The sequence below is a fragment of the Lynx rufus genome, unplaced genomic scaffold, assembly GCF_022079265.1.
Source record: "Lynx rufus isolate CCGP_SWC_20201006 ecotype Redwood Valley unplaced genomic scaffold, mLynRuf1.p SCAF_3, whole genome shotgun sequence".
Classification (NCBI taxonomy): domain Eukaryota; kingdom Metazoa; phylum Chordata; class Mammalia; order Carnivora; family Felidae; genus Lynx; species Lynx rufus.
The window spans coordinates 151389131-151416481 of record NW_025814845.1 but is presented as its reverse complement, the minus strand read 5'-3'; the positions used below and the strand labels follow the sequence as shown (position 1 = coordinate 151416481).

The following is a 27351-nucleotide window of genomic DNA, read 5'->3' as shown; positions in this document are numbered from 1 at the left end:
GGGTTCCTGAAGTGCTCTTGAGCTGTCTTCAGCACTCAGGAGAAAGGCTGTCAGGTGGCCCTGTGGAGAAAAGCATTCCAGAAGAGACAGCAGTGTAGGCCTCATGTGTGTTTGTGGCCCACAGAAGCCCAACATGTGTGTGCTTTGTGAATCTTGGGTGTTCAGGAAGGCCTTCCAAAGTTGAAACTGTTTGGGGGACACATTGCAGTGTGGCCAGTGGGTTCCAAGCTCAGGGGCTAGAGGCACGCAGGCAGACTGGAGCCCCAGGTTTCCCATACTGGCTATGTGTCCCTAATGAGAAATGTTGCCTCTTAAAGCCTTGGTCCTCCAGTCGGGTGGTTAGGGATAAAAACCACACCTACCATATAAGATTATTGTGAGGATTAAAGACAATAAAGTAGTAAGATGTCTGCAACTAATAAGCATTTCACAATGGCAAATACTTAACAATATGGTGGGCAGGGGACTCACTTTAAAAAGCTTTCACATTAAAAATTATTAGATCTATTTTTATTTTATTTTATTTTATTTTATTTTATTTTATTTTATTTTATTTTATTCCATTTTAATGAAGGAAACTTTGTTTACCTGAAAGAAAATGCTTCAGAGGACCCATTCCCAAGCCACATCACCCTCTGATGCTCATTCCAACCTGTCACCTCAGCCCCTTGGTTGACACAAACGGAACATCGTGTTCCCCACAGGGCCAGAGAAATGGAGTGTTACTGTTCTTCTTCCAGTGAAGGGAAGGTTTTCACCATGGGAGTCTCTGAGCTCATCCCCTCAGAGAACAGTTGCTGTGGAATTTTTCTCTTCCCTCCAGGGAATCCTGAATGCATTTCTCCTCAGCCCCTGTGACAAGCAACTGTCATACCTGGTACTGAGGCAGCAAGGATGCTGGTGTTCCTCCCCTCCTTCCCGTGAGGAAGTAAATGAACAGCGAGGGATTTCATCACACCCCCTCCTAATGGAGATGGGCTTCAAAGTGAACAGTTGGCATTCCTGTGGGGACAGGCCGTGCGCTCCCTGCAATAGGCCATCCCGGGGTGGGGCTGCTTCCTCCCTCACCTACGATCTGCCATCAGCAGCTGTTTCCGACAGGTGCTCGGGCTCTCCACGACAGATGGTGACCAAAATGGGCTTGTTGGCAGGTTTTACCACACTCCGCCCTCCCATCACACACACTGATGTGTGTACAAACACACATCTGAGCGCATGGCTTTGTTCTAAAGGCACCTGCCTTGGGTTTTTGGTGGTGCCAGAGGGCTCATTCCAGAGGACACACTTGGTCCCCCAGGCCATCCCCATCAGCCTTAGACCCTTCAGTATTTGGCCACCAGACTGTGAATGTGGCTTGCGCCTGCTCCCAGGCACGGCTTTCTCCCTCTTCCATTCAGCAGCCACATGTCTCCTTTCTCCTCACTGGTGTGTTCACGCAGGAGCATGGCTGTTTTCCCAGGGCATCCATGACGGCTTTGGGCTCGACCTGGATGAAGCCCACGAAGGCCAAGCTGCCATGGCCATAGTTACAGAACTCCAGATGCACAGGCCACCCTGCACTTTGCCCCCACCATCTGCTTCCTGGAGAGGGGTCTTGGGTACACAGGATGAGGAGACCTACAGGGAACAGGAGCTGCTTTCCTGTTGACTGGATCCCATATGTGCCAGGAGCCTCGTCTTTGTAACATAGCAAGACATGTCTGTGTCCCCGTGCTGGGGGGACAGGATCACACAGCTCACCCTCAGGAGAGAGACAGAAGGGAAGAAGTGCACGTGTGGCCTTCCCAAGGGCCCCTTTGCCTTCCGCTGACCCTGCACCTGAGCAGAGAGCTGCCCCATAACCAGTGGTCCTCCAGCCCCCAGAGGGTTGGGGTGTCGTTAGGGCTGGCGCCCAGCTCCGCCGCCCACATCCCTGCAGCAGCCCCGCCTGCACGGTGTTTGGGCTGCTCATTCCAAACAACTCACCAGCCAAGGCAACCAGATGAGGGTGACATCTGGCTTGAGATTGTTGCCAAGTCACTACTGTTCCATCTCTGGCAGGAAGGACGTGAGCTCTTCGTGCCAGATTCTTAAAGAGAGAGAGAGAATAAAAATGTGTGTTCTACGCCCCACATAACACTTTTTTTCTTCTTTTTACCCTGATGCCTCAACTGTCACTTTTCCTTCCCTAGAACTTGGACACCTAAGGACCCAGTATCCGTAACGATTGTAGAGCAGACATTTACCACCTGATGGTGATTAAAGCATTGGAGTAAATGACGTGAATGGGGGTGGAGTGGAGAGGTTTAGAAGTGAACTCAGAGAAAATGCACACAGGCGTGCATGCATGCACACACGCTCACTCATATACACATATGTGATGGATCATAAGGGACAGAGGGTGACGAGAGGAACCATTCACTGAGTGATTTCCATGGGTAAGACTCCCTATTGTCAGGACCTTTCTAGTGAACTGAATATAATCAAAATAAGACGATAGCAGCTATAAGTATCATGTTTCCTGCTCTTTCTCAGTATGGAGGAGAAATGGTAATGGTTTTCACTACATCTGATTCTTTATAGAGTGGCAGGCACAGCCAGGCTGGAACTGTACACAGGACTCAGCCCATGTGTCCAGAAGGGGCAGGGGAGAGGGGGGGTATGTGCCCAGCCAGGGGGGCAGAGAGAAGGTCTAGCTGGCAGTATGAGGATGGCATACAACACTCACACCAACTTGTTAACTGTGTGATGCTGGGCTAGTTCCTTAACCTCTCTGGGCCTCTGTTATTCATTTGGAAAATGAGAATTTTGTGGACTTCCAGCAAACACGTCTACCACACCTTCATAAGAGACTGTCATTTTTACTTTAGAGGTGAGGAGGCTGGGGTGCAGAGAGGATGAGTGGCTTGGCCAGGTTGGGAGGTAAGTGGGGTGTCCATTATAACAGGTAGTTAAGGCACAGAAAGGGCACAGGTGGTGTGGGGGATGCGTATAAATAGACTGGCCAGACTTTATTTCGGGAACATCAGGTGGCAGTTATGGGGCAGCAAAGTCAGGGCATGTTGGCGTGACCTCTGCTGCATCGGCCTCTACGCATTGCTTGCTTACCTGCAAAGCCTCCACTTTTCCCTCTTGGCATAAATTAAGCTGACAGCCTACTCCCAGTCACACGTTGTGTTATTTTTTTTTCACATGTGAGCTGCGTCTCCCTGCTCTGTGCTTGTTCCTTTGGTTTCTTTGAAGCACACAGGGGTTTTCTTTCTCTTCTTGCAACCTCTTGCTTGGACTTACTTTTATGGCCAGCAGAGAACACCTTGAAATACAGCCAGCTCCAGGCACCAAAGTGAGATTCATGCTGAGGATGGCTTTGAGTCTTGCCTTGTTGGATGTGACATTTTCTTTGTCATTTGTGAATATGATAAACAAGAGTTCTATATTTCCCAATGCAGAGGTTGGTGTAACACACCTGTGTTCTCACACGCAGCTTTTCATTGGCTCCCCTTGCTCCGTGCCCAGGGTGAGGGTTAGATTTTAGGGTTGTGGCATGAGTCAGCAAGACCAGACAGAGGCTTATAACAACAGTCCAGACAAAGGCTGGTGATGACTGAGCCTGGAGAGTGTCAGTCTGGGTGGGGTGGATTCAAGATTTGCTTGATAAGTACGATTTGCTGTAAGACATCAGGGAGGAGAGGGTTGACAATAGCGATGAGATGTATAGCTTGGGGTATAGGTGGCTGATGACATTGTGTACCAAGAGAGGGCACAGAAAAAGATGAGCAGCTTTGGAAGAAGGAAGAATAATGTCTTGTTTCAGATATGCTGTGTCTGAAGCTCTGAGAGGGTGAGCAGCAGGACTCAGCAAGTAAAGAGAAGGATCAAGAAATGGTGGGGAATAGAAACACAGAGAGTGAGTCATCTGTGGTCCAAACAGCACAGTACCTGGAGTTTAGGATAATTTGGACTTTTATTAAAATTCCTACTTATTGTTCATTATATTTATATTTTAACACCTATTCTGCATCCTATGATGATTGCATTCTGAGTCTTGATCAGATATCCATTCTCAGAGTTTTGTCAGGGATCACTTAAATCTATGAGTTCGTCTGGCAATGTGAAGATTCTTTGAGTGGATTAATAAGATTGCAAATAAGAACCAACAGATAGAAACTTCTTAAACTTTCAATAAGAAGCACTGGACATGCTGAAAAGCTTCTACACCAAATTCTAATTTTGTTTCAAGGGTAATCAGGAGATCAGGAGCACAACAGAAAATCTGTGCTGTCACAAACAGGAAACTGGTTTACGGACAGGAAATAAAAGCCAGAAAGAAAAGGTCACATCACTGGGAGAAGTATAAAAATCAAGGTGTTCAGGGTCATTAACTTGCACCAGTCTTATTCTACATCTTGACAGTGATATTTCAAAGGGGATATGTAATCAAAGCCCCCAGATTTTTAGATGACGTTAATAACCTCTTCCATCATATTGAAAGCAGATAATGTGAGTAAATATTCTACCAAGAGCCAGGTATTGTCACATAGTGGACATGAAATACTTTTTAGTTAAGAAGGCATCTATAGTTACTGGTTAAGAACATGGGCTCAGGAGTTGGACTGCCTGGGTTCAAATCCTGGCCCCCTCTTCTCTGTGCTGAGTGCCCTCCTCATGGAAATAATACTACTTTTGGCAGAAGGGCTGTTATGAGGACTGCATGGGTAACACACGCAGTGCCTGGCAGAGTCAACACTCAAGAGAAGTCAGCTCTTAGTTCCTCACCATCACTACCCCATCCCCCTATATGTACATTCTATTCCTTGTTTTCCAGAAACATGGCTTTTCCCTGGGGTCTTTTTTTTTTATGTTTATTTATTTTTGAGAGAGAGACAGAGAGAGACAGAGCGTGAGCCTGGAAGAGGCAGAGAGAGAGGGAGACACAGAATCTGAAACAGGCTCCAGGCTCTGAGCTGTCAGCACAGAGCCCAACACAAGGCTCGAACCCACAAACTGCAAAATCATCACCTGAGCCAAAGTCAGACGCCCAACCGACTGAGCCACCCAGGGGCCCCTTGCCTGGGGTCTTAATAGACATTATGATGATCTTTCTTCATGGAGAAAATCAAAGGAAGAAATATTATCTTCCAGGGCCTGTGTCCAGATTCTCTCCCATGGCACTACCTATCTCACCCACTGCCGTGCAGTTTGTGGCATTTGTGTATAGACCGAGTGCTCAGCCAGGGCCACCAGCCTGCTAACGTGGGGAGTCTGGGCCACAGGCTATGTCTCCAAAGTACCAAAAGTCTCCGTGACATGGGAAATATTGAGTCACTCATTTGGCTGTTCGAGGGATAAACAAGGAAGGCTGGAAAGAGGCTTCCACTAGTCAGGCTTTGCTTTTCTCACCTTCTCTGGGCATGATCCCTGCACCTCAAGTTCCCACAGTGTGACATTCCAAGGGCTTTAAAAGATCATAACATCTTCAAAGATAACTACCACAGTATGAGCAGTGCTACTGAAGTGGAAAATATTATTTCAGATATAAAACCTCATCTGTTCCTTCAAACAACACTGAGCGGTAGGTACCTTATCCCCACTTTACAGAAGAGAAGGCCAAGCCTCAAGGTCATATGGTTGGGTAGAGCTGAGAGTGGAACTCAGACCCCTCTCACCACTAACATCTGTATAAACCCAGTCTACTTGAGAACCCCTGGAGATATAAGGAAGTTATGATACTTAGAGATACAGAGTGCTGCTTTAGATATACAGCATCATTGTCTTAACTCCAGTTAGCATAGATTTATATTGCCTTAACCGGAAACCGTGCCAATTATATTGTATTACCAAATTTAAGTTGTATAATTAGCTTATGTTCCTGCCACCTTCTCTTGAGGGAGTTCCAGTTCTTCCACTGGTTCTGAGCCCTGGAGAAAATTAAAATTATGTTTTGGCAAAGAACATCCACAGCCTATTTTGGATTCTTTCTTTTTTATTTCTCCATTTCTTTCCTCCCTCCCTTCCTCCTTCCCTCCCTTCCCCTTCCCTCCCTTCCTCTCTTCTCTCAAAACAAAACAAACCAAAAAAGAAATCCTGTCTATACTTCATTACTAAGAAGCTTAAACAGCCTGAATAGAGAGTCTTCATTAATGCAGACCCCTCCATCTTATCTCCAGTCGGGTTTTCTGTGTCCCTTTGTTATTGCATTAGCAATTAGAAGAAGTGAAGAGGCAAGAGTCCTCCAGTGATGCCTGCTTAGAAGTTTAGATGATGTTGCTGAAACTAGGAAGTAATACATGCCCATCACCTCCAGCTTCTGGGCCACACACTGACAGTATCAGAGGGAAGCAGCCCTTTGCGGGCCATCCTCCATTTACTCACACTGTGTCGTTTTTAAGCTTTAGAGGAAACCAACAAAAGCTCCTTTTCTTTCTTTATTTAACATCATCGTCTAGTCTCTACCATGTGAGGCTGGAAGCTAAAGCATTAAAGCAAAATATATCCTAAATGCATTTTCCCTTCCAGCTTGTATTTTATTTTATAGTCCTATTTTTAGTTTCCTTTGATAATAAAAAAAAATTCCAATCATTTCATTCTTAGCCCTAGACAATACAGCGTGAGGTTATACATATTACAGCCCCGGGGAGAATTTCTGCACGCAAGCTGGCCAGCCTGTTTGCCGTTGACAGATGTAACCTACTCCAGGGCAGAGAAAGTCTCAAGAGAGGTTTTAATTTCTTAATATTGAAATGAGCACAACTTTTATCGTCTTAATCAGTGAATAAAAAAACAATAAAGTTGCTAAGTCTCATTTTTTTAAACTCTGTGTAAGAGGATTTTAAGAAACTGCAATAGCTTTTTAAGTTACTGTTGAAAGTTAATTTTCTCCGTGTTCAAAAAGATTCTTCCAGCAGCTCTGCAGATAGTCAATGCCGCAGTTGAGTGGGATACTGTTCTGAGCTGTTCTGTAAACACCTCTCCTCGGCAGGGAAAGGGTGTATGCTAAGATGTGTGCGGAGTGGTCGTACTCTGTCTTTGAAGAGAATGTGATTTGGCCTTCATCACATTTCATGAGCTCAGAATACAGGAGGATCCATTTAAAATTGCAGCAGAAATCTTTTAAGGCATGCTGCATTCTTTCAGACTGCGTGCTGCTTTAGGCAAGGAGCTGTACTGAGGAACATTTCTGACGATGAATAAAGAAAGGATTTACTTGTGATAATTAATGGCCTTTATAAAGTTCTAATGAACATGTTTCAGCTGTTGGTATGAACAAGTAATTTTATACACTAAAAGCTGATGTGTTACATATAGTCATTCTTATGTATTTTTTAATGTAATCCAACTTAAATTCACATTTCTTAAAAGAGAAAGCTTCTCAGTTGCAGGGGCCATATGCTATTCGATTCTGCTTCCCTGGTATCTTGTACAGTTCCTTAATAGGGACACAGTAAATGTTTCTTGAATAAAACAAAAAGGAAAATTGCTTACAGAGCTCTGTGTGTGTGTGTGTGTGTGTGTGTGTGTGAGATAGAGACACATACAGAGATATTATATACAATATAAAACATTATGTTACAGATGTAGAACCATTTAAGATGCTCAGTGGGAGCACACCAGAGTCTAAGGGGAATGTTATGTGTTTGAAATCAAAACAGAACTTGGGAATATATAAAGAATTCTCAAAATTCGACAAGACCAGCAAATAAATCAATTTAAAAAATGGGTAAAGGAGTTAAACAGACGCTTGACCTAAGAAGATACACAGAAAGCAAATAAGAACATTAAAAGATGCTTAATGTTACTAGCCATTAGGGAAATCAAATTGCAACCACCTTGAAAGATGACTCCATACCAGTTAGAATGACTATATTAAGAAATAATGGCAACACCAAGTGCTGACATGGATGCAGAGCAGTAGGGACTCCCCCGCATTGCTGCTGGGAATGCAAAATGGTATGACCAGTTTGGAAAACCACCTGGAGATTTTTTTTATCAAGTTTTATATAAATTTGCCATGTGACCCAGCAGCCCCATCTCTAGGTTTTTACCTAAGAGAATTAAGACTTATGTTCACTGCAAAACCTATTCTTGGATGTTTATAGCAGCTTTATTCATAATAGCCCCAAACTGGGAACAACCCCAATGTCCTTCAGCTGACGAATCAATAACCAAACCACAGTCTGTATATATGTGAAAGGGCCCAATCTCTCACCTCCTTGTGACCTTGAGGCCCCGTGCAAGAGAGAGAGAAGCAGAAACCAGGGTTGAAAACTGCTGTAGCCATGAGGTTATGTTTGCTCCAAAGCACACACACAGGGCCAAATGGAAGACCATTGCTTCATGGAATTTAAGGAACCCTGTGCCCACTCATTATCTGGTTATTTGTCAACCAAGCAGAGACTGCAGTGGCTACACATGAAAGGGCCACACTGACTTTATAGAATTGGTTTAAGAAAGTCACTAAACAAATGAACTGCAGGCAAATGAACAGCAATATACCAATGGGGAGGGTAGCCCGATTTTCAGAGTCACCCCAGTAAATTATTTAAAATGCCCAGTTGTCAAGAAAAAAGCATAAGCTAAGGAAACATGGGAAGTAAGACTTACTAGATGAAGACTTGGAATAAGCTATTGGAAATATGCCCAAAGAACGAAAGGAAACCATGTCTAAAGACTCAAAGGAAAATACAAGGACAGTGTCTCAACAAATGAAGAATATCAGTAAGGAGATAGAAAACATAAAAAAGAAGAAGAAGAAAGAAGGCAGACAGAGAAAGACAGATACCGTATGTTTTCACTCATATGTGGATCTTGAGAAACTTAACAGAAGACCATGGGTGAGGCGAAGAGGAAAAGTAAAAGTTACAGAGAGGGAGGGAGGCAAACCATAAGAGACTCTTAAGGGCTGAGAACAAACTAAAGGAAGGTGGGGGGCGGGGCAGAGGGGAAAGTGGGTGATGGGCAGAGAGGAGGGCACTTGTTGGGATGAGTACTGGGTGTTGTATGGAAACCAATTTGACAATAAATTATATTTTTTAAAAAAAGAACTAAATAGAAATTCCAGAACTAAACAGAAATTCAAAGGAACGGTAACTTAAATGAAAACAAAACAAAACAAAACCTCACTAAAAAAAAAAAAAAAATCCCTAAAGGGGCAGAAGCAAGAATCAGCAAACAAAAATTCATTGAGATTACCCAATCTATGAAGCAGAAAATGGAGAAAAGAGAGAAGAAAAGAAAAGAAAAGAAAGATGGTGATGGTTGCACCACTCTTGAGACTGTGCTACAAACCACTAAAGTATAAACTTTAAAAGGGTGAATTTGGCGACATGTGAACTATATCTCAATACAACAGTTACCTGGAAAAAGGAAGCACAATTCAGAAGAGGTTCTGGAACACATTGCTCAAAGAGAGACGGCATTCCACAACAGGAGGGCGACCTCCTAGGTTAGCCTTGTTTACAGTTGGGGGATCTGAGCCCTGGATGAGTGGAATAGACATGGATTTCTTTACCTATTCCATGATTACGGTGACCAGCCAGACTTTCCTGGGTTTAGAACTGACTGAAAAGCCCCTTCGCCCTGACCGAACGAGGGCAGTTGGCCACTCTGCCTGCAGTTCAAATTGGGATGAATCTCCTTTCCTGCAGCTCTGAGTCCCCAGAGTCATACATAAATGAGAAATGGTGATATTCAGAAAAGTTCCTTTACCTTGCTGAATTCAGTGTTCTAAACTTACGCAGCTGGCATTTCACTTTAAGTTCTTTTCTATTCAACCTTTAGGAATGAAGGATCTTTCCTTTTAATGAAATCTGCATTTCATCCCCAAGGTGAAAGCCAGTGTCCTTGGCTTCCTCTGAAAAGTGACAAGTGGATTCTTTTGTATACTAAATGCTAAGAAGATACGGGGAAAAACGAGGTTGTAGTTAATTGATTTCAGATATGAAAAAGCAGATTATAACCCCTTAGAGATATATACAGAGGAGAGAGAGAAAGAGAGGAGACAGAGAAGGTGCACAAGAGAGAGAGAGATCCATTTCCTGTAAAACTAAAAGCCATGAAAGTAAAACTCATATAGGAAAAGTCATTTTAATTCCTTTTCAAAACCATCAGACCTTAAAGGAAAGATCAAATCAAGAGAAACCAGTAGTCTTTGAATGTGTGATTGATGTAAGTCATCTCATGGATGGAGGAATACTGCATTGGCTGGAGCAAATGGGCAGTGGCACATTTCAGCCATACAACCCTGAGCTGTTTCCCCTGGTCCCAAGCTGAACTTCCCAGATCAGCCTCTTTTTCCTTTCCAGGCCAGGGCTGCAGCCCAGCCCTACCCAGCCTGGTGGGGCTCCATCTTCCAAGGCACAAAATAGAGAAGAAGGAAGGACCCAAATTCTTGCACCCACGAAATGGTTCTTGGAATTGGTAAGGTATGGGGAAGTAAAAGATAACAACTAAGTAATGGGAAAATAAACAATAGCTATATCCTTCCCCAACATCCCCATCATGGCTCAGTTGGACTTAAAGGTATCACTGCAGGCAAGCAGGTGAACCTCAGAGGCATCTGCCAGCTTTGCCTGGGTTCAAGTGGTTCCTTTAATCTTACAAGATTACAAGACACTTTACAAAGTGCCTCTGCATGTCACCGTGGCTGCAGGGCAGAGGATGAACAGAAAGTGTGTACTGAGTTACCTTAAATGGGAACAGACAGAAAAAAGAACCATAACCTTGATGCCTCCAGAGCCCACTGCCCCATCTACTTTCATCTCTTCATGCTGTTCAGCTAGGTCCTTTTCAACTTTCCCACCCTTCCTCTCCAGACCTTTCAGCCAATTCCCAGTCCGACGTGCGCCCCCTTCAGGACCCACCTTCTCAGCTCGATTAATCTTTCCTTCCTCCATGTGTTCCAGCAGAATCCCTCTGCCTGTGCATGTATGTCCTGTCTGTTCTGGCAGAATTCTGACCTCCTGATGATGGATGGTGGTCCTCTTCAGTCCCCAGCATGTGGGCGTGGCTCTCACTTTGTCACATTTTAGCCATCCCACCACACCCTCAGGTGGTCACATCCTCATCATATAACATGACTCCATCTCTAAACCACGAACTCATCACAGGGAGGTTTGCCTTCTTCATTCCTACATCGCGGTGCCTGCTGCATAGTAGGCACTTGTGTTGTGATTGCTCACATAGCCTGTCATTCCCCTGCCCTGGGGAGAGCCACCCCAGGCTGCCTGTATATGCCTAATGCCTTGCAGAGTCCATGGGACATAGTACGTGCCCCACAGTGATTGCTGAAGTTGGCTTCTTAAGTGGAATTACAGAGTTCAAAATGTATTTGCAGAGAAGTGACCAGCCTACACGGAGCTGTGCCTGCCTTCCATGACCCCTCAGCATCATACCCCACACAGGGAAAACCAGGCACCTGTAATAGAGGAGATACAATATTCAGTGTGTGGACTCTGCTCCAGATTGTCATTGTCCTCGCGCCAGGATCTTGGGTGATGGAGCCACCACCAGCTGGAACAGTGCTGGCCACTGTGGCTGAAGGGAAAAATCTCATGCTGGATGGTTTCTGCCCAGAAATGACATAGGTCCCTTCCGCTCACAGCCTGCTGGGCATGTGGGCAACCTGACTTCAAGAGGCAGGGTAGGGGATGTTGGTGACCACTGATACAGTCTGCCACGCTTGTCTGCTAGAGCACAGCTTCTCAAATTCTAACATGACCATGGATCACTTGGAATTGATTTTAAAATTTGGACTCTGATTCAGTAGGTCTGGGGAAGGGGCCAGATTTTGCATTTCTGACAAGCCACTGAGGAGCAAGGATAAAGCTTTGAATCCTTCCTGGCCAAACTGAGCTCTCTCTCTTTTCTCTTTCTCTGCAGAGACAAAATTCATCTTGTAGCTCTGTCATTTTGTGTTGCAAACCAAGAAAAATATCCTTGCTGGTCAGAAGACACTTGTGATTTACCACGAGGGTGAGGGGGACACAGAGAGATAGATAATGAAAGCCATTAACTGTTCTATACAACTGCAGGGTCCAGGGGGGAGACAGACCACAGGAATGCTGTAGCTGTTCTAAGGACAACCTCATTCCATCCAGAGGCCACCATTTGCATAAGCAGGTTTTGTAAATGCACCAAATTAGATCTAATTATGTCACCTTTTTTCGACTTTGCCTCCTTAGTTTCATAGGAAGTGTCAGTGCAGCTCTGACTGGACCTCGTGAAGCCTCCAGCCCCTCTGAGCACTTGCCTTGTCTCGTCAGTGTCACATCATTGTCCCAGGGATCCTTCACTAGCTCTGACTTGTCTCCCCTGCATGTGATAACAGCCACTGATTGACTTACAGGGGTGAGTCCACGGTGCCAGAGCCTGGAGCCCCTCTTGTTCCAGGGTCCTCTGTGGTGTGGGACATGAGCAGCCTGTCCCTCTCCTCCTTGTGGCCAAACCACTAAGGGCAGGGGCAACCTCCCCACACACCTGCAGTTTTGTGGGTGCTCTGTGCTGTCCCGAACTGGAAACACACGAGTCTCTGCTCAGCTTGGAATAGATGGTATTTTTCTTTCTAGCGGTTTTATTTAAAAGCCATGCCAGTCATTTTGCATCCCTTCCCAGAAGTTTTGATTGATGGCAATCTGGTCAGCTAGAAGCTGCCAATGGAATAAAACTGCTGACTTGGGCATTGGCATTGGCTGAGCTTGTTAAGCCTGCACGGGGTGTGTGACTGTGCATGTGTGTGTGTGCACAGGATGGAAACGTAGCGAGGGATTTGATGGAATTAGGTCTGGAAAGAACTGAAGGGGTCTCTCAGTTCAGAAGGAGAAAGCAGGAACCAAGGAGGCTATGCCTCATATGCTCCCTGCTGCCACTAGAGGGCAGAGTGAGGAATAGAATCCAGGTCTTCTGTGTTTGCTTGGATCAAACTTAGTAAGTCTTTAAAAAATATGAATCAAATAAAGATTGAACTGCAGTTACCTTCCTCCTTTCCTGGTGACTTTATCATCAGTGACACAGCCATTTCTCAATGGGCCTTCAACCTATGATTGAAATTAAGGACATCTGTCTTGAAAATGTTCCTTGCTGATTGGATGCAGACCTGCATGTTTCTAGAACCGTATGGATGGGGAATGGGCGGTTACCATGATGACTCTGGACTTGGTGGCCCCATCTGAAGCTTCTGAATGTGGGGCTCTTTGGTAGACTCCAGAGAGTCATAGAATCCTTTGAAATTATAAGCAAATATTTGATTGTGAGTTTATGTGGAAAGAGTGTCCATAGTGTTTATTGGATTCTCATGTGAATCTGTGACCCCTTAAGATGTAAGAACCGCTTACTACTACAGATTCAAGTTTTTTTACAGTGGTACATTTTCTAAAAAGTGAAAGGTGTCTATAGGTTACTCTAAGGTGGGGGTTGAATGTATACCACAGAGCATCCTATGTGCACTTATATACACATGCATATGAGTGCACACTCACATGCATAAGCGTGCACCCACACACCTCTCCCACATACATGTGCACATACACACATGTGTTAGAGTCTCTAGATCCAATGTACTCTCCTCCCTCCCTGCCCTGCTGTGTAGGATTCTAATACGAGGTTCTTGGTGGGTTTCTGCCTCAAACATGCTACAGACTCAGCCCTCTGGGGTCTCACTTATCCTACATTCCCAAATTCTGGGCACAGAGTGTATGTGGGAAGGAGGATGGAATCCAGAGCCAGACAGACCTGTGTTCTTGTCCCAAACTCACAACTAACACTCTGGGCACATGAATTTGAGCATGGTGTTTAACTTCTTTGGATTTACTTGTGGGTAAAGTCAGAATAAAGATCTCCCTGCCCCTTCAGGGTTGCTGGCATGATGAGATGAGAAAATGAGAAAAAAAGCCCCCTAGAGCTCATAACTGCCCCATTAGAGGGGCCCTGCAAACCTCTCCTCTGACATCCATTACAAATCGATACAGAGCCTGGTACTTGAAACACAAACTCTGCCTTCCTTGACACTTTGAGTAGGTCTTCTGTCATCTCTTGGAATCAGATAGTGCTTGGGAAGTTTGTGGAATTTGCTATTGGGAGGGCATCTGTCTGTCTGAGTAGATGAGAGGCAAGCAACCCCAGCTCTCTGTTAGGTGACCTTAGATGACCACTCTGTGTTAGTTTTCCATCTTTATTACACAGCCATTAGTACATGGGATCAGCTGAGGTAGGACAAGAAAAAGAATAACCGAACCACATGTTTGGAGCAAGTCTTTTCACTGTTGTTCTCCTTTGGCCCTTCTTTGGAGGGGTTTAACATCATAACAGGAGGCTATTGATACAAGCAGGCCAGGAAGTATTTAAGTAACTGTTGTGGGATGTGCTTGTTATGCAGCAAAATAATTATTTGACAGCTAACAAAACAATGGGAAACAACCTAAGTTCCACTGATGAATGAATAGATAAACAGAATGTGGTCTATACATATAATGAGTGTCATTCAGGCCTTAAAAAGGAAAGAAGTTCTGACACAGGCTACAATATGGATGAACCTTGGGGACATTATGCTGAGGGAAATAAGCCAGACACAAAAAGGCAAATACTATGTGATTCCACTTACGTGAGGTACCTAGAGTAATCAGATTCATGGAGACAGAAAGTAGAATGGGGTTGCCAGAGGCAAAGGGATGGGAGGAACGGACAGGTATTATTTCACTGGTAATGAGTTTTAGTTTTGTAAGATGAAGAGTTCTAGAGATTAGTTGCACAACAATGTGAATGTACTTAAAAATGGTTAAGGTGGAAAATTTGAAGTTATGTGTGTTTTACCATGACTTAAAAAACAAAAGTCAATGAGATGGCCTGAGAAATCTACATCACACATTTTGAGTTCCAGGGATGTGAGCAGGGTAGAGAGAGAGTATGATCCAAATATAGGATGATTCATGGTTAGAACTCTTTTGGAAATTTTGAAATAATAAACATCCCTCTCTAAGGGAAAGGTACATCTTTATCTGACCACCTGGGACAGTGTGCCTTATTGTAATAATGGAAATGATCAGGAAACAGGGGTTCTAGTCCTATCTCTGCAGCTTACTGGCAAGTGGCTTGAGACAAGCCTCCTCTTTCCCTGGGCTTCACTGTCCTGCACTGAGAAATAAGAAGAATAATTCCTCCCTTTTACAGTTAATGAAAGCCCCACTTAGACTAGAGTGTGTGAGGAAGCCCCTTGGAGAATCTGCAACTCGGGACACATGCAAGGGCTTGGGATTAGTGCTGGCCTCTCTGCCCTGTTGCACTCCTAACCTGATCTGTTGATGCTCCATCATAGACTGTGTTGCCGTGACCGCCAGGCTGTGCTTTTTCAGGGTGGTGTAAGAGTCATTTCCATGCAATATGTTGAGTATACCTGGAGACTCAGGAAACCTTGGTGAAGCTAATAATAAGCTTGTTAGCAGGTTGCAGTAAGCAGAGCGGCCACTTGTTCGTTAACTTTATTAAAAGAAAGGCTTCCTGTTGGTAGTTCTGGAAAGATGGGTTGGGCCCAGGGTGCTCCTGTGGGCAGAACGTCTGTAAGGGAGTGGCCCAGTGACTTCCTCGGGTACTTGTGCTTGGCAGGAGTGGTGGGAACTGGAGACACCTGTTGGGGATGGAGGGGAGCTCTGCTACAGCTTATTGATGACCACCTCTTTTCCTTGCCCCACAGAGCTCAGCTGCACAGCTGTAGAAGTAGGAAGTGCATGGTGGGTGTACGTGGAGGCCTATTTTAGGAGAGGAGGATGGGTGGGCCAGCTTTCTTCCAGTGTGCATGGGAGCTGATAGCAAAGGAAGCCAGTACTGCCATGTGGTTAAAATATGCCAGAGTGCCATGCACTTTGTGTCCCTTTTCTGGGATCCACATAAGAGCTGTGAGCTAGGTATTGTGCCCATTTTACAGATAGCAAAGCTCCTTCTGGGAAGAACATGATATGAGAATAAAGGCATAGAAGAATTTGTGGGGTCATCTAAGAAAAGGGTGAAATAAGAATCTGTGAGAAAAGCATGACTGATCAATTTTATTAGGTGACCTTCCAGAGATTTCCTGATCAAGATGTCACACTGATGTAGGTTATTTTAGATAGGTCTCACTTACTTCCCTCCAAAAAATCAGCAAGAAAAGAAATGCCACAAACAAGAGGCTTTGGTTAATTATATTGGAGCCAATAAGAGTAGGCAACAGAAAAATGAGGCGTATGGAGGGTCAGGCCTGATCATTTCTTCTTCTGGTGCTGGTCTTGGTTGAGGAATCCAGCAGAGGGGGCATGCAGGTCTTGGCTTTCCATGTGGCAGTGAGAAACCAAGCCCTGGAGCCTGGAGAAGGCAAGGACTAGTGGAGCCCTGAGGTTTGACCAGCCAGAGAGTGGATTTCCTGGCAGTGTCATCATGGAGTTTAAACTTTATTAAATGAGTGTAGAGGACACTCAATATTACATTAGTTTCAGATGTACGACATAGTGATTCAATAAGTTTATACATTATGCTGTGCTGATCACAAATGAATCTACCATCTATTACTATACAATGCATCATGATTTCATTCACTGTATTCCTTAACTGTACCTTTTATTCCTGTGACTTCCTCATTCCATAGCTGGAAGCCTGTATCTCTCACACCCCTTCACCTATTTCTCCCTGACTCCCCATCCTCCTCCTCTCTGGCAATCATCAATTTGTTCCGTGTTTATAGGTCTCATTCTCCTTTCTGTTTATTCATTTGTTTTTCTTATATTCCACATATGAATGAAATCATATGATATTTCTCTTTCTATGACCTATTTCACTTAGCATAATATCTTCCAGGTCCATCAATCTTGTCACAAATGGCATGATCTCATCATTTTTTATGGCTGCATAATACTCCACTGTATATATGTACATGTGTGTGTACCACATCTTCCTTACCCATTCATCTATTGATGGACACTTTTAGGTTGCTTCCATATCTTTATTGTTGTAAATAATGCTGCAATAAATATAGGGATGCGTATATCTTTTCGATTTAGTGTTTCGTTTTCTTTGAATTATTGGATCATATAGTATTTCTACTTTTAATTTTTTGGGGAACTTCCATACTGTTTTCCACAGTGGCTACACCAGTTTGCATTCCCACCAATAGTGCACAAGCGTTCCTCGTCAACACTTGTTATTTCTTGTCTTTTTTATTTTAGCCATTCTGACAAATATAAGGAGATATCTCATTGTTTCTGATTTGAATTTCCTAATGATTAGTGATATTGAGCATCTTCTCATGTGTCTGTTGGCCATCTGGATGTTTTCTCTGGAGAAATGTCTTCTTGTCTTCTGCCTATTTTTAATTTGATTATTTAGGGGCGTTTTGGTGAGTTACATAAGTTCTTTATATATTTTGGATATTAGCCCCTTATGAAACTGGACCACTTTCTAACACCATACACAAAAATAAACCCAAAATGGATTAAAGACCTAAATGTGAGATCTGAAACCATAGTGAAGTTTTGAGCCAACCTGGCAGTCACTTTGACCAGGCAAGTCCTTGATGACCTGCACTCATTCCCCATACCACAGGGCGGCTCTGTAGACCCTGAAGGAAGAATGCAGTCTTCTGGGGTGGTATCAGCCTGGGGCTGGAGGCAGGGCCCCCTAGCCTGGGGGCCCCTCAGGGATTCAACCTGTCAGGATTTCTATGCTTCAGGCTAGAGCATTTGCTGCACTTACTTTCAACTCTTGATCTGCCCCATGATTTTCCTATGGACAACCCACTTTCATGAGTACAGCCTCCTTTTTAGAAGCTACCAGAAAACTTTGCTGGTGATGTGATTCATCATTTCTATAATCAGGAATGCTACATCATCAGCATGGGCCCCCCTTATAGACCGTGGAAGAGACCACAGAGGTTGTGGATTATGTGCTGCCCCAATTTAGCTCTCCTGACACTCCCGTCCCTTCCACAGTAGCAGGCAAGAGAGCCACAGTGATGCTTGGATTGAGATAGCCCTCTATCTGTCCTAATTCACTGAGGAAAAGTAAGTTACACAGAAACATTGATACAGGGGCGTCTGTAGTTAGTTGGTTAAGTGTCTGACTCTTGGTTTCAGCTCAGGTCATGGTCTCATGGTTCGTGAGTTCAAGTCCTGTTTTGGGCTCTGTGTTCACAGTACAGAGCCTGTTTGGGACTCTCTGTCTCCTTTTCTCTGTCCCTCCCCTGCTCTCTCTCTCAAAAATAAGTAAATAAATGTTATTTTAAAAAATAAACATTGATACATTAGCCATTATTCATAACAAATTACTTATGACACCCCCACTACTGAATAGACCACCTGATTTAGGAAAAGACTGAGGTTCACCCCACCAGCACCCACACTGCTTGCACATGGCCCAAATTGACCAGTGGACTTTGGAGGCTAGAAGGATCATCTGTAACCTGGTCTTCATCTTTCACTTCCTCCTGCTCCTCCATCCCCCCCACCATCACCCCACTCATCCCCCTCCCCAGAAGAGCTAACAGGCTTTTTCAAGAGCTATCAGAGATGCTGAGGTCATCCTTCTATGCAAGATGATTGGTCCTCCCTGTATGGACATGGCCACTGAAACAGTCTAAAGAGTAATCCTACCTATGGAATTGGCCAAGGTCTTTGACAAGGAAAGTGAGAGCCTAAGCACCCTGCTCCCCAAACTCCCTGAGGTCCCCAAGGATGTGCTTTGGCTTGAAGCAGCAGCAGGGACCCAAGTGGAAGCCCCTAAGGTGAAGTGAATCCCCAAGACTCATTAATCACTGAGATGAGGTCGAGAAATGAGAGTCCATACCCTCAAGGAGCACATGGATCTGTATGTGTATTGTCAGAAGGGAGTGGAAGTGGCTTAGAGAAACAAAGGACAATTAGAATGCAATGTAATAAGTACCAAAAAGGATAGCCCTTTTGTGGGAGCCTAGACGTTGGAGTAACTCCTGCCTTATAGATTCAGGAAAGGTTTTATAGAGGTGGGGGCATTTGATCTCCATGCTGAGAGATGGGTAGCAGCTCACCTGATCTGGAAGACAAGAAAGAGCATTCCAAGGAGGTTGTGTGCAAGGGAATGGAATGTTCAGGAAACATATAAAGTTCTATATGATCCACAAAAAGAGTTTTCAGAGAGGAAGGAAAAGGAAAGAGTTAGGAAAGGACCAGGGACGTGAAGCCTAGGATGTGGAGTGAAACCCAGCACGGAAGGGCCATTGGGTTCTCCTAAGGGTTTGGGGAAGCTTCACTTCATGGTTTAAGGAGGTACCATTACCAGCATGTGCTCTCCTGGCTTCTGGGGACAATAATCAGTCCCAGTCCTGAGTCCTGTTCTCTTTAACCCTGTAGCTCAAATAGTACAGTGGAAGGGCTGGAACAAAAGAGTGATGAGGGTTGGCACAGCTGACTGGCCCCAACCAGGTCTGAAACAAATGGGCCCCGGAATCCCCAGCACTGCCTCCAGCTGTGTGTGTCCGGCAAAACCTCTCCAGGAGATGGGCCTGGGAGGGCTGAGGACAGTGACCTGCTCCTGAAGCCATGTGTGTGAGAAAGCAGAGGCAGGGGACGTGGGGGAGGAGGAAAAGCAGATACTAGTTAGGATTTCTGTTTTCCTCTTCCCTTTTCTTTTACGTACAGTTTCTTTCTCATGTGTTTGTCCTCCCTCCCCAGTTTTAGAGCGAGGGTTGAGGACAGCCACAGCCCTGTGCTCAGGGACGGCCTCAGCCTCGAGGCTGGCCACCCCAGCGTGGATGGGACGATGTTGACCCCAGGCCCAGTGATGCCAGTATGCATCTCCCAGCCCAACGAGAACTGACCAGAATGTCCCAGCTTGTGCAGGAGGACAGCAAGTGCAGGAGGACAGCTTGGAGCTGTCTTCTATGGGTTTTCCTCACTGTTTATTTTAGTTTCTTCCTCTCAAATAAAAGTGAAGTGTCTGCCATCTTGTGGCAGAGGCGTGGTACTGCTGCCTGGGCCCCTACAGTCACCTTCCCACTGCTCCCCCAGAAGGGATGCTGGCCCTCTGGGGTGGTCCGTGGGCAGGGGTCGGTGGGAGCTGGTGTGGAGAGGAGGAGGGAGCCTGGGCAGTAGTGCTCACTGGCACAGTCCTCTTCGCCTTGGTAAATAGGCTTCTGGAGACAGTGGCTGTGGGCTCTGGGGCCTCGGAGGACAGCCTTTTATGAAAGAGAAATAGGGCGAGTAGTGTGGGAGGAGGTCACCTTCAGAGAGGACAGGGCCTGGAGGGGGATGAGGCGAGTGAGTGGAGACCCTGGGAGACCTGGGGGCTGGGTCCTAGCCCTGAGGGAAGGGGGCAGAGGAGCTCAACAGCAGGCAAGCTCCTGTGCAGGGTGGCCACAGCCAGGAAGGTCAAAATATGTGGTCACATCAGCATATGAAAGACTCATGTCAGGACTCATGCGTTAGCTCAAGTGAGAACCAGAGGGGAGCGTCTCTTGTGAGTGGATGAGCTCTCTGAGGGCAATCACGTGTGCACATGATTTCTGGGCTCCTGACCAGTGAGGGTGTCAACTCCACTTATAAATCTGGAGCCCTTTTATTTGGTATTTGAATCCAGCTACAAGAGACAGAGATCATGTGAAACCAGTCCTAGAAGCTCTGTGCCTCTCAAGTTGCACCAGGAAGCTCAAGTCATGACCTTACATCCTGTCCTTTCCACAAGTTCTTGAGTACTGCCTAAAGCAACCAGGATACTCCACAGGCCTCGTGCTTACCGTCTTCCCCAGAACAGTCCACCACCACAGCCACCCCATGTCCTGAAGTGGGCACTTGCCTCACAGGCAAATACTAGCAGTAATTTTAGTAAATGTCCAGTACATACCCCCCTGGGCACTGACCCATTTCCTATTGACAGTGATGTCATTTCTAACTCTAACTCTAACCAGGACAGTTAACCATTCCAGATTGTCATTCTCACTGAGGCTTTGGTTCCTGGAACCAATTGCTGTGTTAGCTGGAGTTCGGTCACGGAAACCGAGTGTTCAAGGTATTTCAAGCAGGAAGGTGGATTTTAAGCATCAAAGGGGTTTTGATGCTTCCAGACTCATTAGAAAGGCTGTTTGAGTGAGGGTTGGGGAAAAGCACCACTGCATTTCAGGATACCAAGAAGTTACAGAAATTGCTGGGGATCACTGCTAATGACTTTGCCTGAAGCATGACTGTCAGTGATTGTCAGGAAGAGCTGGTGGAGTCTCCAGTCTGATCTTTGGAGACATTCGCGGCTGCACCTTCCAAATAATGGCTTCTCCTAAGCCTGCCAAATTTCACGTGTGCTTCTCTCATTGGTGGACTCTGAACTGGCGTGCTGTTGGCAATAGAATCTGGGAAGTGTATTTTCCAAGCTTCCAGCCTGTGCAGTATTAGGGCGAGCTGAGAATGTCAGGGATCAAGACACGATATCTGACACACACTTTTAAATACGGATGATAATAATAGTACTTCCTTCATATGGCTGTTGTGAGGCTAAAATTAACACTGTGAAGTCTTTGCACAGAGTGTGGCATATGGTAAGCCCTCGATAATTGCTCGTTTACAAAAAATTGTCAAAACTGAAGTAGGAATGGCTCCTTGTTCTCATTTCTAACCCCTGTAAGGAAACTGGCTGTTTCCAAGCTGTGGGGTCCAACCCGCCCGCCTTGGCGAGGATCCTGTTCCTTACCATCCTGGGCCCGTTTGGCATCAGATCCTCAGTCTGCCTCCTTCTGGCTCAGAAGGCTGGATGGAGATGCAGGAGGAAGGGGAAAGTTCTTAGGGAAATAGTGCAGCAGTGAATTGTGCTGGATTAATACTGGATTCCCCCTGCTCTGCAGAGGGAAGGACTTCATTTCAAATGGACCAACAGTCCATTTGACCAGAGACTGGTCACTTCCCTCCTGGAAACACGAGTCGGGGCTGTGCCTTGCACTTCTGTACCAAATGGAGTTCGCAAACCTGGGAGTCGAGTCTCTGTAACGTTGTGCCCAAATGCTCCAAGCAGCCTGTAACAAGAAAGAATCAGGGCACAGCTGAAATCCAAAAGGGAAAGGAAACAGGCTAAGATCCATGGGGAACAATGTCTATTTCTTAATCTGTCTCCTGCCCCAAATAGCTCTGCTCTCCTCCCCCACTTGTGTTTATGTGTCTGTTTCTTTCCCTGGCAGCAGATGCCACCAGGCCTTAAAGTAGGTCACAGAGGGCGAGGATGAGCTGACACAGGCCCTCAGGCCACGTCCTCCCTTGACCTCACTCCCTGGTTCCTGGGTCTGGAGACCCACAGGAGCCCATGCTCTCCAAGGCATCCTGGCCGGGTCCGTGCTCCCTAGAACCCAGCAAGTCAAGGTTCCTCTGTCCAGCCTGTGAGTGGGCAGGGGGCCTGTTCAGAACTGGCAGCAGAGGGGACAGCACTGAGTTGGGCTGTAGCCCTCCCCGCCTCATCCTGCCCCTGCCCTTTCATCCCCTCCAACCGCAGCCCTGCTTTACCGCCCTCAGGGATGCCCATTCTTCCCAGGGCAGCCAGAGAGCCCCATGTCCCTGCTGTTTACCCTGAGGAGCACTGGGGTCCCTTTCACATAGACCCACAGGTTCCAAACCAGGGCTCCTAGCATGTACCAGGGGCAGCAGTGGTGGGATGGGTAGAGTGCACAAATTAGAGTCAGGAAACCAGATTTCAAACCCCAGTCACCTGAGGCACAGGCCAGTGAGAGCGTGCCCAGAATAACCCAGCTGGGAAGCCACAGGTTACAGGCCTGCAAGGACCCACTGCACACCCCAAGCCACATGTGCCTGCCTCCCTCACAGCCCAGCCTCCCATCCCTCCTTGGGACCCTCTCTGCCCAGCATCCGGTCCTCATGGTGCCTTTCTGTCTACAGGTTCTTTCAGAGCATGGCTATGGCCCAATCACGACCGACATCCGGGAGGGACAAACTTTCTACTATGCGGAGGATTACCACCAGCAGTACCTGAGCAAGAACCCTGACGGGTACTGCGGCCTGGGGGGCACTGGCGTGTCCTGTCCACTGGGTATTAAAAAGTAATTTCTCCCCATGTGGTCAGCGCTTGAGGTCACAGCAAAAATGCTTTCAACAAATTGGGCAATTCTTTTGTGGTTCAGGTCAGCGGCTTTTCAAAGTACACAGAGCACAAAGGCATTCATAAAAATCTGGTTTAATGAGGTGTAATTTACATGAAGTGCAATGAATGGCAAGTTGAGAACATGCAGTTTATCTTCTGATAAATTATGGTGGGACTAGAACTGTGACCTATTGGGGTCTGAATGAGGATAATGAGTATGCTGTGTTCCCCCTGCTTGGGCCGGGACGCCTGCCACAGAAGCTGGGGAAGGAAGCTGGGAGATTGTCGGACAGGATGAGGCACATCGGACACCCTTCATCTGTGCCCTTTCCCACCTTACCTGCCCTCTGCCCTCCAGTGCCTTAACATCTGCAAACATTTATAGCCTCAATGAATCATTCACTGCAATACTTTGCTCTTCTGATCCTGTATGTGTAAGGGGCTTTCTCTCCTTTTCTGCCCTCCCATGGCAGAGAAAAGATGTGAGTTAGCTTGACGAATTCAAACACTTTGCTTACAGCTATGAGAAATGCTTGTTCTAATAAAAGTTTACAATCCAATACAAAGTGCCTCGTGTCTCATCTGTCTTTTACTTTTAGGTAGGATATTTCTAAGTATTGTAAGACAAAACCCTCAAAATTCCTTTCCCCCAAATGGAGAATATGATTGAAATTTTCAGGAACCATGCACGCCTCTGGCTCCTTTCAACTTCAGTGATAATAGCTGTTTTCCACACGCCTGTTCTGTTACAGCCATCACAACAGGTACTATTCTAATTAGACACGTGCAATTCTTGCCCTTAAGAGTCTTTATACCCAAGACAAAGGGTGGGGGACCTAAGCAATGTCATCACATGAACAAATCAGATAATCACAGGTCCTGACAAATGATATGAAAATGATAAACAGGATAAGCTGTATCTAGGGGCTGTGGAGTTACACACAGAGGGGTTTTGGTTACATTGGTCAGGGAAGGCCTCTGTGGGGTGGAGAGACAAGTTAACTGATGCAAAGAAGAAATATAAACACAAGGGAGGAGGGCAGAGCTTTGGGGCAGGAGACAGATTAAGAAATACATTGTTCCCCATGGGTTTAGCATATTTATTTTCCCTCTTGGATTTCCTCTGTGCCCTAAGCCATTGTGGAAAAATTAAAAATAGAAATGTCATGTGATCTGATAATTCCACTCCTGGGTATTTACCCATACCCCAAAAAAATGAGAACACTAGTTCAAAAAAGATGTATATACCCCTGTGTTTATCACAGCGTTATTTATAATGGCCGAGATACAGAAGCAATCTAAGCATCCATCAATAGATGAATGAATAAGGAGAATGTGATTGATGCCTACACACACACACACACAGACACACACACACCTACATACACATTGGAATATTATGCGGCCATAAAAAATGATGAGAGCTTATCATTTGCAACACATGGACAGACCTAGAGGGTATTAGGCTAAGTTGAATAGGTATTATGCTAAGATAAATACAAATACCTGATGATTTCACTCATATGTGGAATATAAAAAAAACTAATAAAGAAGCAGAAACAGACCTATAAATACAGAGAACACAATGGCAGTTGCCAGAGGGGGAGGGGATACAGGGATGACCAAAATGGGTGAAAGGGAGTGAGAGGCTTCCATTTATGGAAAGAATAAGTCATGAGGATGAAAGGTACAGGCATAGGCAGTGCAGTCAATGGTATTGTAATAGTGTTGTATGGTGACAGATGGTGGCTACATTTGTGGTGAGCATTGCATAATGTATAGAGATGTGGAATCACTGTGTTTTACACTTGAAACTAATGTAACATTGTGTATCAACTATACTTCAATTAAAAAATTATTGGGGTACCTGGGTGGATCAGTCAGTGAAGCATCAGGCTCTGTGCTGACAGCAGGAGCCTGCTTGGGATCCTCTCTTCCTCTCTTTCAGCTTCTCCCCCGACATGCTCTCTCTCTCAAAATAAATAAATAGACTTAAAAAATTGTTATTAAAAAGAAAAATACATAAGTGGAGTAGATATGCCTAATCAGTCTCAACATCCCCATTTTGGTTGCCTGAGGGAAAACCTTTCCAAACAGAAGGGCCAGAAGGTGTAAATTCCTTCCTCCCCAGAAGGGGGGAATTTGTAGTGTTTGAGAAATGGACAGGCCTGTAGAGCTGGGATAGTGTGAATGAGAAAGAGTATCGAAGAGAGGTATCTGAGAGGTAGGAAGAGCCAGATCATGCAGAACCTTCGAAGGACATGTTAATGGGACTTGTTTGTTCATTCTATTTAATAATTGATGGTCATTGGAGAATTTTTAAGTTTCTCTTTTTTTGTCTAGGCCGAGCAGCTAGAGGAAAGGTGGTGTTATTTGCTTGTGAAGGAGTAGACAGAGGAGACATAAGTGAATCAATCCATTTTGACCACTCAAAATTTGAAGTTCGTCATCCTCATGGAAATGTGGGGGAGGGTAGTTTGCTGTGCAGTTTTGGAACCAGGAGGGATCCAAGGAAGAGAAATTTAAGAATCACCAGTGTATGGATGACATTTGAGGCATGAAGCTAATTTAGATCATCTGGGGAAGGAATGTAGAGGAAGAGAAGAGGTCAGAGGATTAAATGCTGGGGTGTCCTGACATATGGAAAGATGGTAAAGAAGGAGCAAAGGAATTTGAAAAGTGACATTTGAAGGAGGCATATAAAGGAGATGTGTCCTTGCAGTGGAAACTAGGCACAGACATATGCCCCAAGAACTGAATAATGATCTGAATGACGCAAAAGTGAAATGCAAATGATACATCATGAGTCGGGGTTAAACTCAGACCAAATTTTTTCTACATTCATATCAGACCATAATGAAAAATGACAAGGAAACTAGGTCCTTTTGAGGAAGGATCTTGCAGCGTTTCAGGAGGTATATGCTTTGAATTTTGCCCTAAACCTTCCCCAGAGGAACATGGGTGCCTTTTACCAAAGTGACTCTTTATTCAAGAAGTGGAAATAACCCAGGCTCTCCTTGGAGTTATTACTTCCTGGCTATAAACTGACGTTTTGGGAGACCTGCCACCATGGTCCTGAGAAGGGTGGGATTTATAAAGACTGATGGAGTGTTATTCTAAGTCTATCTCACAGTGTGTCTAGCGAGTGTGAATAACAAGCTTGAAGTTCTTTCCTCACTCCCAGTATGCCTAGTGTGTATTAACTATGTTTATATTAACTATGTTAATTATGGAACATTAACTATGTTCCTAGCTTCTGTAAACTGAGATGCTTTAACATCTCCCTGCATGCATATGTTAGACATGCCTTGTCTGGACAACACTATAATATGCTTGAGCCACCTTGCCTTGGCTTCCTGCCTCCTTTGTCACTCTGCTTCTCTCTGGGAGGAGTCTTCCTCCTGGAGGTACTTTTCCACATATAAACTGACCAAGCCAGAGTTCACACCCCATTCACTGCCTTTATCAGGCTCTCACACTGAAGACCACTGTCTACCTGCCCTAATCAGGGTCACCAGGTGCCAGACAACTAGGGACAGCTCCTATGCCCCAGAGCTAGCTAAAATTATTAAAATGAGCTAACCCTAAGTCAGCTTACCCTGCTTCACCCATTCCTTCCCTTGGGAACCACAATAAAGACTCTAGTCCACATTTCCCCCCTCTCCCTCTGCCTCTGCCTCCTGATAGACCCTGATGCTTATCCTGGTAGCCTCCCTATGGCATTTTAGTTCCCTGATTCATGGAATAAAGATCCCCAGACTTATCCACTCCCAGTAAAGAAAAAATAATATCTGTGAGGGAATTTAAAATAGTAGTGGCACCAGCAGCAAAGTTAAATGATACAGAGGTTGAGATTAGTGCACATCCTGTTTTGTTCCCGTTTGGCAGATATTAAAGCTAAATAGGTCTTGGGAAATGAATGTAGATTATTATACACTTAATGATGTGGTACAGCAGATATATCATACTTACTAGAACAAGTTAATGTAGCCACTGGCATCTAATATGTAGGTATTTGCCCAACAAAAACTTCTTCTCTATCTCTACAAGTAAGGATCATCAGAAGCAGTTTGCCTTCACATAGTAGGGTCATCACTGTATCTTTGCTGTCCTGTCTGAAGGCCACGCCAATTCTACTTTATGTCATGTTTAGTCCAAAGAAGCCTTGATCATTTTGACATCTCACAGAACATCAACTGATTCATTGCACTGTTGACATTAGATGAATTGGATTTGGCAAGCAGGAAGGAACAAACAGCCTAGACAGTGAGAGATTTTACCCCAAAAAGTTCAAGGACTGCCACATTGGTTAAGTTT

At 45.2% G+C, this 27351-nt stretch overlaps 1 protein-coding gene across 2 annotated transcripts in view; it reads left to right on the top strand.

Annotated features, from left to right (window-relative positions):
• Positions 1–23594, top strand: part of MSRA (methionine sulfoxide reductase A) — a 453971-nt gene extending 430377 nt beyond the window's left edge. For both annotated transcript variants that reach the window (XM_047091960.1, XM_047091958.1), the window contains one exon: positions 22833–23594. In XM_047091960.1, the coding sequence (XP_046947916.1) occupies positions 22833–22997 (165 nt within the window). In that variant the 3' untranslated portion in view covers positions 22998–23594. The remainder of the gene's footprint in view (positions 1–22832) is intronic.
• The last annotated feature ends 3757 nt before the right edge of the window (positions 23595–27351 follow it).